Source organism: Bombyx mori, chromosome 2 (assembly GCF_030269925.1).
Source record: "Bombyx mori chromosome 2, ASM3026992v2".
In the NCBI taxonomy this organism is placed as follows: Eukaryota; Metazoa; Arthropoda; class Insecta; order Lepidoptera; family Bombycidae; genus Bombyx; species Bombyx mori.
The window spans coordinates 6171042-6186026 of record NC_085108.1 but is presented as its reverse complement, the minus strand read 5'-3'; the positions used below and the strand labels follow the sequence as shown (position 1 = coordinate 6186026).

The 14985-nt window shown below is 43.6% G+C and overlaps 2 protein-coding genes across 4 annotated transcripts in view; one reads left to right on the top strand and one right to left on the bottom strand.

Annotated features, from left to right (window-relative positions):
- The window catches only part of LOC101735982 (transcription factor CP2-like protein 1), a 204404-nt gene that overhangs the window by 52035 nt on the left and 137384 nt on the right, over positions 1-14985 (top strand). The window lies entirely within an intron of this gene.
- The window catches only part of LOC101736113 (unconventional myosin-Va), a 76308-nt gene that overhangs the window by 13668 nt on the left and 47655 nt on the right, over positions 1-14985 (bottom strand). For 2 of the 3 annotated variants that reach the window (XM_038015241.2, XM_038015251.2), the window contains 10 exons: positions 14635-14664; positions 12456-12565; positions 11544-11651; positions 9364-9463; positions 7423-7540; positions 6258-6392; positions 5510-5714; positions 3707-3852; positions 2486-2706; positions 27-176 (listed from right to left, as the gene is read on the bottom strand). In XM_038015241.2, the coding sequence (XP_037871169.1) occupies positions 27-176; positions 2486-2706; positions 3707-3852; positions 5510-5714; positions 6258-6392; positions 7423-7540; positions 9364-9463; positions 11544-11651; positions 12456-12565; positions 14635-14664 (1323 nt within the window). The remainder of the gene's footprint in view (positions 1-26; positions 177-2485; positions 2707-3706; positions 3853-5509; positions 5715-6257; positions 6393-7422; positions 7541-9363; positions 9464-11543; positions 11652-12455; positions 12566-14634; positions 14665-14985) is intronic. The other variant, XM_038015246.2, reaches the window with a different exon arrangement.

Sequence of the window (14985 nt, the reverse complement as noted above, 5' to 3'; positions counted from 1 at the left end):
TCACTACATATTATCTTTGGTCTTACATTTTTCTGTCCGTATTCGGCCAAGTTCTCTTTGATCCATGTCTCGAGGTGGGAGATGTTGTACCTGATCTGCAAGCCCTTAGCCCAGCAGCACAGGTCCTTGCGGAGGAGCAGCTGGTTCAAGCTGTACGCGCAGATGTAGTACAGGAGCTGGGGAAATATTCATTTTCAGCATTATTATTAATAACTAGCCTCATTGTTAATAACTAGGACCGCTGCGGCTCCGCTCAGGTCTTTAACAAAAATTTCAACGATATTTGACGTTGTTTTATTTTTTTAAATAAAAGAACACTTATGGTGGCATAATTATAATAGTAAAACATATGCTGTCGCGAAACTTTTTGTAAATAATAATGTGTTCTACAAAGTCGTAGTACTTATATCTCAGGGTGAGTGGCGCGGCATTTACATTGTAGATATCTATGGGCCCTAGTAACTATTTAACATCAGGTGGGCTGTGAGCTCGTCCACCAATCTAAGCAATAACAAAAATAAAAAAGTTCGACGAGTACGGTTACCGGGGTCCCTAAGCCTGCTCTTAGAGCTGAAGGCGTCTAATGCAAGGGTTCATTGAAGCTACTGACCTGAATGAATGAATGAATGATTTATGAATGAATGATTTATTTTATTTCAGACCACAACAAGTTCATATGTGTACATAGTATCATTGAAACATACTTAAAATTAACAAAACCAATCAAATAAAAAAGATACATTATATTTTATTTTACCTGCTTGAAGCTACTAACCTGCTTGAAGCTACTGACCTGCTTGAAGCTACTGACCTGCTTGAAGCTACTGACCTGCTTGCAGCTACTGACCTGCTTGAAGCTACTGACCTGCTTGAAGCTACTGACCTGCTTGAAGCTACTGACCTGCTTGCAGCTACTGACCTGCTTGAAGCTACTGACCTGCTTGAAGCTACTGACCTGCTTGCAGCTACTGACCTGCTTGAAGCTACTGACCTGCTTGCAGCTACTGACCTGCTTGAAGCTACTGACCTGCTTGAAGCTACTGACCTGCTCGCAGCTACTGACCTGCTTGAAGCTACTGACCTGCTTGCAGCTACTGACCTGCTTGAAGCTACTGACCTGCTTGAAGCTACTGACCTGCTTGCAGCTACTGACCTGCTTGAAGCTACTGACCTGCTTGAAGCTACTGACCTGCTTGCAGCTACTGACCTGCTTGAAGCTACTGACCTGCTTGAAGCTACTGACCTGCTTGAAGCTACTGACCTGCTTGCAGCTACTGACCTGCTTGAAGCTACTGACCTGCTTGCAGCTACTGACCTGCTTGAAGCTACTGACCTGCTTGCAGCTACTGACCTGCTTGAAGCTACTGACCTGCTTGAAGCTACTGACCTGCTTGAAGCTACTGACCTGCTTGCAGCTACTGACCTGCTTGAAGCTACTGACCTGCTTGAAGCTACTGACCTGCTTGCAGCTACTGACCTGCTTGAAGCTACTGACCTGCTTGCAGCTACTGACCTGCTTGAAGCTACTGACCTGCTTGAAGCTACTGACCTGCTTGAAGCTACTGACCTGCTTGCAGCTACTGATCTGCTTGAAGCTACTGACCTGCTTGAAGCTACTGACCTGCTTGCAGCTACTGACCTGCTTGAAGCTACTGACCTGCTTGAAGCTACTGACCTGCTTGCAGCTACTGACCTGCTTGAAGCTACTGACCTGCTTGAAGCTACTGACCTGCTTGAAGCTACTGACCTGCTTGCAGCTACTGACCTGCTTGAAGCTACTGACCTGCTTGAAGCTACTGACCTGCTTGCAGCTACTGACCTGCTTGAAGCTACTGACCTGCTTGCAGCTACTGACCTGCTTGAAGCTACTGACCTGCTTGAAGCTACTGACCTGCTTGCAGCTACTGACCTGCTTGAAGCTACTGACCTGCTTGCAGCTACTGACCTGCTTGAAGCTACTGACCTGCTTGAAGCTACTGACCTGCTTGCAGCTACTGACCTGCTTGAAGCTACTGACCTGCTTGAAGCTACTGACCTGCTTGCAGCTACTGACCTGCTTGAAGCTACTGACCTGCTTGAAGCTACTGACCTGCTTGAAGCTACTGACCTGCTTGCAGCTACTGACCTGCTTGAAGCTACTGACCTGCTTGCAGCTACTGACCTGCTTGAAGCTACTGACCTGCTTGCAGCTACTGACCTGCTTGAAGCTACTGACCTGCTTGAAGCTACTGACCTGCTTGAAGCTACTGACCTGCTTGCAGCTACTGACCTGCTTGAAGCTACTGACCTGCTTGAAGCTACTGACCTGCTTGCAGCTACTGACCTGCTTGAAGCTACTGACCTGCTTGCAGCTACTGACCTGCTTGAAGCTACTGACCTGCTTGAAGCTACTGACCTGCTTGAAGCTACTGACCTGCTTGCAGCTACTGACCTGCTTGAAGCTACTGACCTGCTTGAAGCTACTGACCTGCTTGCAGCTACTGACCTGCTTGAAGATGCTGAGGCGGAGCGCCTGGTCGACTGCGAAGGTGTCGAGGTGGTGCTGCAGCGCGGACAGCTCGTGCTTGAGGCGCGCGGGGCCGGCGCGGGGGGAGGAGGGGGGCGCGGCGGGGGGCGCGGGGCCCGACAGCCCGCTGATCTCCTCGTGCTCCAGGATCGCGGGCACTATCAGACGGTCCAACTGCCTCTCCAGCAGATTGATCAGACCTGGGAGACAACAATGGAATTTTATTGTAAAACTCGTAATATAGGATGAAGGAAGTGTTTAGGACAATCATAAGCATTATATTTTATTTAAAAATGTTTCTAGTGTGGCAAAACATTAATATGTGGCAACACTAGTCGTTGTAGAGTTGTACAAAACATTTTGTTTGTCTTGTTGGACACTGGAACAAAGAGATATTAAAGGTCTTCTTTCCAAATCAAATTTCATTGAAGCTAGCCAGCGACCTAACATAAAATATAGTCCACTGCCCGAAACATGAAGTATATACACCTTTTTTTATTGCTTAGATGGGTGGACGAGCTCACAGCCCACCTGGTGTTAAGTGGTTACTGGAGCCCATGGACATCTACAACGTAAACGCGCCACCCACCTCGAGATAAAAGTTCTAAGGTCTCAGTATAGTTACAACGGCTGCCCCACCCTTGAAACCGAAACGCATTACTGCTTCACGGCAGAAATAGGCAGGGTGGTGGTACCTACCCGCGCGACGAAAGGTCCTACCACTAGTAAAGCCTTTTGTATCAATTTCGTAGAGATCATAGTTCCACCTCGTATACACCTTGCTACAGAAATGGGCAGCACGGTGATCCCTATCCGAGCGAGCCCTACACCCTACAATTAGCAGTTTAATCTATAGTATTGTATTTTATTTGCCAAAAGGTCATTTGGTTTATGAGAGTGAAAACTTTAGAAGATGAAACGAAAACGCGACTTAGGCGGTAGGACCTCTTGTGAGTCCGCACGGGTAGGTACCACAGCCCTGCCTATTTCTGCCGTGAAGCAGTAATGTGTTTCGGTTTGAAGGGTGGGGCAGCCGTTGTAACTATACTTGAGACCTTAGAACTTGTATCTCAAGGTGGGTGGCACATTAACCTTGTGGATGTCTACGGTCTCCAGTAACCACCTAACACCAGGTGGGCTGTGAGCTCTTCCACTCACTAAAGCAAGTGACCTATTGTTCTGCTACAAAAACCGACGTACCCTGGTAGATCCAGATGGCTATATCGCTGAGCACCTGCCGGTACTCCGAGAGGTCGAAGATCCGGAGACACTGCTGGTTCTGGCGCGGAGTGTTCGCCGCCTGGTACACCGCGTCCCCGCTGTACTGGCGCAGGTTGTTCAGGAGTCTGGAGTCGGACATCAGCTTGTTTAGATGAAACATTCAAACCTTGGAAAAACTTGCAGACCTGTTTTTGTGGTAAGTTGGGTTAATAAGTTCGTAATGATAAAGAGGCCATAGAGGTCACAACGTACATTTTATTTATTTATTGCTTTGATGGATGAACGAGCTCACAGCCCACCTGTGGGCTCTCACAGTGGTAGGACCTCTTGTGAGGGGGTAGGACCTCTTGCGAGTCCACACGGGTAGGTACTACTGCCCCGCCTATTTCTGCCGTGAAGCAGTAATGCGTTTCGGTTTGAAGGGCGGGGCAGCCGTTGTAACTATACTTGAGACCTTAGAACTTATATCTCAGGGTGGGTGGCGCATTTACGTTGTAGATGTCTATGGGCTCCAGTAACCACTTAATATCAGGTGGGCTGTGAGCTCGTCCACCCACCTAAGCAATAAAAAAAAACCTGTTGTTAGGTGGTTACCGGAACCCATAGACATCTACAACGTACATGCGCCACCCACCTTGAGATAAAGGTTCTAAGTTCTCAGTATAGTTACAACTATGCACCTTGGGACATGAGGTGGAAGATTCAACTGTATTGTTCAACTAAATTCACCTTTGGACCCAGATAATGTTCGTTTTGCGGCGGAACCAAGCTTACAGTACTCTATACTGTACGTCAAACACGAAAACCTATCTAATTCGTAATGTAAATGTATCGAGTCCTCGATAAGAAAACGAATTATTAGACCAGTGTTTCTCAACACAGGGCCCACGGCCCCACAAGGGGGCAATTTCATAATTAAGGGGGGTATAATCATCAACAGCCCACCGTCCACTGCTGGATATAGGCCACTCCCAATTCACACCACTTAAGGGGGGCAATAGCACTAAATTAATATAGAAGATCAGTAATAAAATTATTTTGTATTCATACATATTTTTATGTTTTCATACATATTTTGGTTATATGTTGGTAGTGTGTTCTGCTACAAAATTCTATTACTGATTTCTTCCTACAACCTATCATTTACGTTTCTTAAGTGAACTAATCAATTTTTTATGTTAAAATTTTTGTATGGGGGGCATAAAAAAATTAAATAAGTTACAGTGGGGCGTGGCACAAAAAAAGCGTTGGGAAACACTGCATTAGACGATAGTACTCTATAATCAGCCTTCAAGATTTACATTTCAAGATTTTCGAGTTTTGAGAACGTGACGATTCGATTTTTTTTCTGACGACGTTGCTGACACTGCCCCTAGCAAGAGCCGTGCTTCGCAGAATGTACCACCGGATCGGAAACGCGACCCACTGAGAAGATCCGACGAGAAACTCAGTGGGCTGTGTCTGTGGGTTAATTTACTCGAGCCCTTCATCGCAAGCGACGGGTTCGACGAGAACGGTGACCGGTGCTTGTGGTACCTAAAAGCACCGTTAGTGGATCGGGGGACGATTCGATTGCGAAACGAAAGCAGTTAAGTAAATTCATTCGTGCTGCCGAAATTAGTTATTTTAACGGACGGTAGGGGTGCTGTTTTAATCCTATACATTTTTTCTCGATAGCGGTTCGAATAGTTTTTTGATATTCGTACACGCCCCCCTGTAACTAGTCGAGCGCACTAGGGGGGGACGACTGGGGGGACACTGTGGGGGGCTTCGTGTACTAGCCTCAGCATGTTGGCGAGCCACAGCGCGTTGTACTCGATGCTGTCCGATCGCTTCTTCAGGGTCTTCTTGACGCCGTTCCGCACCGCCTTCATGAGCTGGTGCATCTTGGGCTCGTCGTCCACGTGGTCCGTGTGGCGCAGCATCATGAACAGGATGTAGGCGGGCAGGCCCGGCAGCAGCGTGGTCGCCACTTTCGGTTTCAAATCTGCGATATCACATTACGTAGGATCGATCAGATAAAAAAATGTTTACGTCAAGTTCAATTTTTTTTTTTTAGTTGCTAAGTCTCCTTCGGAGGCGCTCGGGCAGCTGTTAGCAAACCCCGCCCCTCCTGGCTGAGCCTTTGCTCGCCCACCTGTCCTGGTGAAACTGGAAAGACCTCCAGACCACTAGTAATCATTCAATCATAATACATAATGCATCACCTTTGGCTCACTGGTAGAGAATACTGTAGACCCTAAACAAATACCTACTGGTGGTAGGACCTCTTTCGAGTCCGCACGGGTAGGCACCACCACCCTGCCTATTTCTGCCGTGAAGCAATAATGCGTTTCGGTTTGAAGGGCGGGGCAGCCGTTGTCACTATACTTGAGACTTAAGAACTTATATCTCAAGATGGGTGGCGCATTTACGTTCTGCATGTCCATGGGCTCCAGTATCCACTTAGCACCAGGTTGTGAGCTCGTCCACCCATCTAAGCTCTAATATAAATATATATATATATAAAGTGTACAAACAATGCTCATACCGGTTATAAGTTTCTTTATGATGGTGGGCTCGTCCTGTATCCTGTACTCGAACATGCCGAGGTACTCCCTCTCCTTCTTCCGGGTGACCGGCGCCATGTTCAGCGAGACCGAAGCGCTGGGCGCCGCCACCGGGTCTGCGGACCACATGGTTCATTCATATCTTGGGTGTATTTATTGTTAATTTTTTTTGTTGTTATAGCCCGGAAGACGGATAACATATGGCCCACGTGATGGTGATTGGTTACCGTGGCCCATGGTCGTCAGCAATACAAAGAGCAGAGCCAAGCCGCTGCCTGCGTTTTAATTTTAAACTGCTTCTAACTATGGTTTCGGGACTTTTTGACGGGAACGCGAGGAGTGAAGCTTTGTGATTTGTTTTATTTTGTCTATTTAGTGTTTGTTCAGGTTGAAATGTCTTAATAACGGTGTTTTATTAACTGTTTAATATCTGTGAAAGTGCACAAATGTAGGAAAATGAAACAAAGCCGCTGAACGTAACTTCTCCGGATCCTCCAAAAAATCCACTGAAAAAATCTCAGTAAATGACCACCATTTTACTGAGATTATATTTCATCACATATCATCTCATTTGTAAATTTAATTCGTTTTTAATCATTCTTGTTATATCGTGATTAGTTTCCTTCCATTTTTATTATTCATAAACTGTAAATAATTGCAACGGCGAATTATAAAAAATCGTATTACTTGACGCTGGCTAATGCACAAACCGTGCAGGAGCCAAAAAATAAAGAAGAAGAAGAACTAAGGTTTCAACTTTTCAACTTTTGGTTTCAACGTAAAATCAGGGTATATGTAAGGTAATATGAAGATTGTTACGCAGACATCGCTATGCCACCTTAAAGCACGAGGTTTGAGTCTGAGTCTGAACTATACTGAGACCTTAGAACTTATATCTCAAGGTGGGTGGCGCATTTACGTTGTGGATGTCTATGGGCTCCAGTAACCACTTAACACCAGGTGGGCTCTGAGCTCATCCACCCACCTAAGCAATAAAAAAAAAAAGTTGTGCAATATGACGCTTATCCCACCGCTTCAGACTAGAAAGTGGTAGTATCTACCCGGGAACTGATCACAACTAAAGTATTGTTAATGGTGGCAGGTTCCCCCAACCCCCCTGACGGATGCGTGTTCGGCCCCTCTTACCGCTACCCTCGAGGATGTCGGTGACGTCATCAACGCCGACCTCCTTGAGTTTGTTGACGAGCATCCGTATCTGATTCTTGTAGCGGCGACAGCTCTCCGACAACTTGTCGACCCGCTCCTGCAATTATTTTATATATAGACCGTATATACAATAATTACGGTACATATTAGCTAAATCGTACAAGTAGTACCTAGATCTAATCTGGATTGCAATCTAAATAGTATGTGCACTCAGCAAAACCATACTAATGTGCATAGCTTTGGCTATTGAAAACACAATTGAAATTACAAATATTGATAACTAGCCATTGTCAAATAGGATATCCTTCACACATTTGACACATCCCCTGAGTCTAGGTTCAAAGATATCAAGGTTACCGTTACATTTAGCCAAATCATTATACTGCCTGGCCATTCTTACCATAGGGTTATAGTATGATATATTATTTTTATGTCCGTAACGCAAAGAGGTTTACCAAATGAGAATTACGGGCTCTGAAGTGGGTGTTGATAAAAATAGATAGGAGAGAGAGAGAGAGAGAGAGAGAGAGAGAGAGAGAGAGAGAGAGAGAGAGAGAGATAGATAGATAGATAGAGATAGTTGATAGAAATAGTAATGTTACGCCGGTAAGAGTAGCGCCATCTGTCGTCGACTAGCAGCAACAAAATTCAAAAGAACTAGTAAAATCTAGAACGTTCGAGAAGTGCAACGTCATCTATTATCAAATAGCGGAAACACATATCGAAACGACTCGACCTATCGGGAATGTTCTCGATAAGTGTAGAGTTATCGTATCGACTAATCGGATCTACTCGAAGCGAAACAGCAAACGGATCACCTGAAGCGAAGCGGAAGAAATGAACTAAGAATTGTAAAGTGCTCTGTTACTCTTCTAAGTGTTAAATAGAGTTTTATTTTGTACTTCGGTGGAAGTTTATCCCGAGTTTAACCCCGGCGCGTAACAGTAATGATAATTTAAAAAAAAAAAGTCAGATTAAACAGTTTTAGTTATAATTATATTTCCGATTCGCGAATACGACAGTAAACACATAATTATAATTGTACAGTGTAGTCTATAATTACTAAAAAGTAAATAAATAGGTAATAGTAAATAGGCAAAGTGGAGGAGTTTAAGTTGGAAAGCCGACCATGATCCTAAACCTTGAACACGCTAAGAAGAAGAAGAATAAATAAAAGAATAATAAATGCAATGAATGGCAATCAATAAACGAATGAACGAAACAAATAATGAATGAGCGGATGAATGAATAAATAAGTACTTATAAATTGGTAATATGACGATGAAGAGATTTTATTTATCTTCAACTGCATCTCCTAACAGTACCATAAACAAAGTAAATGCCTCCCCGCCCGTGTTGGGATTTGAAACGGTCGCAATATGTCAATTATTATGAATCGGCTGACATAACATTTAGGTAGGTTATCTTATGTTTCGAACACTTGTCCAGTGCAGTGTGCTTAATGCGAGTTTTTTAACGTTCTCGACAGCGTAAAAGTTAACTCAAATTTGTATGGAGTTGGAACAGCGCCCCTAGCGGCAAACGTACGCAAACTTTTACGATATCGAGAACGTTAAATAGCTCGTACTAAGCACAGAAGGCGCTGCACTCTGGGATTTTTATGAGCGACTAGCTGACCCGGCAGACTTCGTAGTGCCTCAATCGATAAGTAAAAGACCTAAACTTTTGTCTAGAATAAACTTAAAACAAACGAAAGGAATCCGTCCGACATCAAACAAAAAAACTAAATTGTTATTTTTATTTAATTCCTAACATTGTCATATTTATCTACCTTTTAAACCTTCTCTGGAGTTCCACAAATAATTCAAGACCAAAATTAGCCAAATCGGTTCAGCCGTTCTCGTGTTTTAGCGAGACTAACGAACAGCAATTCATTTTTATATATATAGATGAGTGTACCTGTAGAGCCAGACTTTCTGAGGCCAGCCTGATGATCTCGTTCTGCGCGAACTCATGGCTCTTGTCCTTCGGGTCTTGGCTCAGGTCCGCGCTCAGCAGCCTGGAAACAATCATATGAAGTAGCGTAACGTAAACATTTATTAACATGTAGGGCACGATCGGTCCAGACTACACAAAAAAACTACGATCAATTTTCATATGCTCAGCAATAAGGAATTACATTGAATGAAGCAAGTTTTTTATTACAAATAATATTCACTTGTTACATCGGTACGGTGTCTGATCAAAATGTAATAATACTCAATGTTTTAGGGCGGCATTCAAAATAAAATAGTTTTCGAAGAAGTGAGAGTTTCGAAGCTCTAACAATAGCTCGAAATTTTTATGTGGCTCTGAAAAGAGCCTGAGGTTACAACGCGGTTCTGAAAATAGCCTAAGGTTACAACGCGGCTCTGAAAAGAGCCTGAGGTTACAACGCGGCTCTGAGAAGAGCCTGAGGTTACAACGCGGCTCTGAGAAGAGCCTGAGGTTACAACGCGGCTCTGAGAAGAGCCTGAGGTTACAACGCGGCTCTGAAAAGAGCCTGAGGTTACAACGCGGCTCTGAAAAGAGCCTGAGGTTACAACGCGGCTCTGAGAAGAGCCTGAGGTTACAACGCGGCTCTGAGAAGAGCCTGAGGTTACAACGCGGCTCTGAGAAGTGCCTGAGGTGACAACGCGGCTCTGAGAAGAGCCTGAGGTTACAACGCGGCTCTGAGAAGAGCCTGAGGTTACAACGCGGCTCTGAGAAGAGCCTGAGGTTACAACGCGGCTCTGAGAAGAGCCTGAGGTTACAACGCGGCTCTGAGAAGAGCCTGAGGTTACAACGCGGCTCTGAGAAGAGCCTGAGGTTACAACGCGGCTCTGAGAAGAGCCTGAGGTTACAACGCGGCTTTGAGAAGAGCCTGAGGTTACAACGCGGCTTTGAGAAGAACCTGAGGTTACAACGCGGCTCTGAGAAGAGCCTGAGGTTACAACGCGGCTCTGAGAAGAGCCTGAGGTTACAACGCGGCTCTGAGAAGAGCCTGAGGTTACAACGCGGCTCTGAGAAGAGCCTGAGGTTACAACGCGGCTCTGAGAAGAGCCTGAGGTTACAACGCGGCTCTGAGAAGAGCCTGAGGTTACAACGCGGCTCTGAGAAGAGCCTGAGGTTACAACGCGGCTCTGAGAAGAGCCTGAGGTTACAACGCGGCTCTGAGAAGAGCCTGAGGTTACAACGCGGCTCTGAGAAGAGCCTGAGGTTACAACGCGGCTCTGAGAAGAGCCTGAGGTTACAACGCGGCTCTGAGAAGAGCCTGAGGTTACAACGCGGCTCTGAGAAGAGCCTGAGGTTACAACGCGGCTCTGAGAAGAGCCTGAGGTTACAACGCGGCTCTGAGAAGAGCCTGAGGTTACAACGCGGCTCTGAGAAGAGCCTGAGGTTACAACGCGGCTCTGAAAAGAGCCTGAGGTTACAACGCGGCTCTGAAAAGAGCCTGAGGTTACAACGCGGCTCTGAAAAGAGCCTGAGGCTACAACGCGGCTCTGAAAAGAGCCTGAGGCTACAACGCGGCTCTGAAAAGAGCCTGAGGCTACAACGCGGCTCTGAAAAGAGCCTGAGGCTACAACGCGGCTCTGAAAAGAGCCTGAGGCTACAACGCGGCTCTGAAAAGAGCTTGTGGAACTAAGTACCGACCTAAATATCTTAAAATATTATATCTCAGTCTATAACACGATTCTAATTACGTTTTACTTTTGCGATGGTATTTTAATCAAAAACAATATAATGAATAAAATTGTTCTGATACGTTGCGTTTCATAAAAATCTCGGATGGGTTTAGACGTTTCGCATTATCAAATATAATTCAAATCAACAATAAATATATTTGTAACAACAACAAAAATAATCATAATCAACAACAAAAAAGAAAATCAATCATAATAACAACAATACTACATAATACGCAGCAACGTGAAAGTCAAATTTACGAATATATTTTTCGATGTAAACATTGTTTTTAAATGAGAGAATTTAATCCATTGCTTCCTCATCGCGTCTCCGGTGCTGAAATACAAATTTACAGTGGGGTTTCGAGAAATTCCTTTTCTAAAAGTTACATTTGAATAAACAAAAAAATAACACACTGTATTTTTAGAACTCACTTCTGATATTTTTCGTTCTCTTCCCGTAGTCTCTCGATTTCGGCCTTAGCGGACGATATGTGCTTCGAATAGAATTCCTTTTCGGCTGTCAGCTCTTCTTGTAATTGTCTGGAATGTTGAGAGTAAAATAGAATATGTCTACTTTGTTTATTGTTACTGGTGGTAGGACCGCTTGTGAGTTCGCGCGGGTAGGTATCACCACCCTGCCTATTTCTGTCGTCAAGCAGTAATGCGCTTCGGTTTGAAGGGTGGGGCAGCCGTTATAACTATACTTGAGACTTAAGAACTTATATCTCAAGGTAGGTGGCGCATTTACGTTGTAAATATCTATAGGCTCCAGTAACCACTTAACAGGTGGGCTGTGAGCGCACTGTTGGTCAATGTGGCGGTTCTACGTGGATATCCGGTCACCGTCCTCTCCGAACCCGTCACTTGCGATGAAGGGCTCGACGAGTAAATTAACCCATAGACACAGCCCACTGAGTTTCTTACCGGATCCTCTCAGTGGGTCGCATTTCCTATACGGTGTAGATTCTGTGAAGCACTGCTTTTGCTAGGGCCAGTGTTAGCAACACTCCGGTTTGAGCCCCGTAAGCTTATCTACACGTCAAGGAGAAGCTGAAATAGCATCTCAAGGCTATCAGCATAGGTAGGACAAATAAAAAAAAAGTGGATATACCGGGTAGGTAACACTGCCCTGCCTATTTCTGTACTGGTGGTAGGACGTCTTGTGAGTGGGCATTGGTAGGTACCACCACCCTGCCTATTTCTGTCGCGAAGCAGTAAAGCGTTTCGGTTTGAAGGATAGGGCAAACGTTGTAAAAATTGAGATCTTAGACCTCATGTCGCGAGGTGGGTGGCGGCATTTCCGCTGTAGATTCCTATGGGCTATATGGCTAAAACAATACCTACCTATTTATGCCCTTCTGCGCTTCATAGGCCGACGCCAGTTCACCGTCTTCGTTAATGATGTCCACGTCAGACCCGTAATTGGATGAGGCGAGCGACTTCAGATTCACCGTCTATTCGAATAAAGTAAGTTTTGGAAACAAAATCGAATTCATAAAGTATAATTTAATTATTAAAAACACTTTTACGATTTTTGTTGTTTAAATCATTTTACAGTTACAACGACGTTAGTTTAAAACCGTAAAAATGCTTTTAATTAATACGACATGCGAATTAAATTATTTAAACGTATCTAGAATAAATTAAAAAGACGAAAATGTACCATGCAACGACAGCGGCGGAAAGCATGTAAAAATAAAAATTGAAAATTAAAAGTTGATGAGATTAAACGCTTTTTTATAATAGTTGGACAACACGTATTATTGCGGGATGAAACAATGCTACAATGAAGAATAAAAATGGAATCTATACATATAAAAGTCGATGTGTGTATGTTCCCCATAGACTCCGAAACGGCTGAACAGATTTCAATGAAGTCTTCATGGAATCGTCACGATTAGCTTGGCAAACGATTCTGTCATCTGGTAGCGATCGGATCAAAGTCAAATCCAAGATCAGCCAACACAGCTCGCCAAGTTTGACTAGTTTAAATATATATGTAGGATTGGTAAGAACGGAACGTATGAAAAGAGTGTGGAACGGAGCGTTAGGATGTGAGTGAGAGAAAACGGAAAGAAAGAGAGAAGAGAATGACAGAGAATTGGAAGATGGCGAAGACGGTTGAAAAATGAGTAAGACGTAATAAAATTAGTGTTAATTATTAATTACTATTATAATAGAAGATTTTGGAATAGTATAACTTTTATTTTATGCGCTGCGATCCCTCTTCTACATTTTTACAGCATTCAAGCTATGCTGGCAAAATCCGGTCACCGTTCTCGTCGAAGCCATCGAATGCGACAAAGGGTTCGTCGTGAAAATCAACCCTTACACAACCCACTGAGTTTCTCGCCGGACCTTCTCAGTAGATCGCGTTTCCGAACAGTTGGTAGGGCTTGCTAGGGGTAGTGTTAACAAAGTCGCCAGGTTGAGCTCCATGAGCTCGCCTACACGTCCGGTGAAGCTAGGATAACCCCTCGAGGTTACTAGCCTAAGTAGGCAGCGGCTTGGCTCTGCCCCTGGCATTGCTGAAGTCCATGGGCGACGGTAACCACTCACCATCAGGTGGGCCGTATGCTCGTCTGCCTACAAGGACAATAAAAAAAAAGGCAAACATACCAAAATCACATATCAACGATACAGTTATAGCATCAGAATTATTGCCGATAAAGTAGATAAATATACAGGGTGCGTCTGAATCAAATGAAAACGCAAAGAGGGCGGTTGTTGTGATGTTTAAGACTATTCACTATTTATTTCAGCATTGTCAAACCAATGTTTGCCATGTGTATTTTGGAGATTGCGACTAAGTCGTTTAACTATTATGACCTGTTTACTAATTAATTATTATATAAAAATGTAGGTACTTATACTTTTTGCTTTGTATTTTGCCTATTGGATCAACAACGACGATTTACCAGTTGGTTTAGGAAAACCATGCTTTTTGCATAGCACGCAATGCAACAAGATGTAAGTTAATTAACGTGCGAAGTCAACGACCTCGTGTGAACTCATTCTTAAAAGATAAACATCTTTTCCGAGACTCTTTCCTTCCTTAATGCAGGGTGAATTGCTTTAATTTAATACACTTTTTCATAATTTTAGTGACTCATTTTTGAGTCCTTGGACAGCGTCAATGCTTCCAACATAAAAAGTTTAAATATTCAATTGTTGACAGTCCCGCCCTTCAAACCGAAATGCATGTTTCGCGATAAAATCAACAAGATGGTGGTATCTACCCTACCCACATTCTTTTGTTTATTTAGTCGCCACATCAGCGGGGACACAGGACCTCTGTAGAAACACCATGCTTCATATGACGTGCACGAAGCAAATGCATGGTATGCCTATGATTTCAATGACATTAATTAGATAATTAGTAAGCATTCAATATAAAACTGCTTTTAAAAAATTCATGCAATAATAAATGTTACCTATGCAAAATAATAATGCAAAATAAATTTTCATATCAAAAGCCAGCGAGTATGATGAGTGTTACATTTTAAAATTTACAATTACTTACGACGGATTTAAGAGCTTGGAACCAGGGCTTCTGTGTTAAAAAAAAAACAAATTCAATTTAGTCCCTATGTACTAATGTACTATGTACCCTATGTAAAAATACATCACATAATCAGCTATCAAAAACTTCGAACCGAAAATCGATACGTAGACGATTCGTAGAGCATCCGTGATGTCGTCAATCGTAAGAAAAAAAACAATTTAAGTTCTTTCGATTCTGTATTTCTTACACCTTTTTAAACAGGCATTGACGTATTATTTCGTTTTTTTTAACATCAAAAAAACGTTCCTACCTCCTTATTATTTCATACAGAACAAACAAATAATATCCTGGGATCTAGAAGTTGCCAGC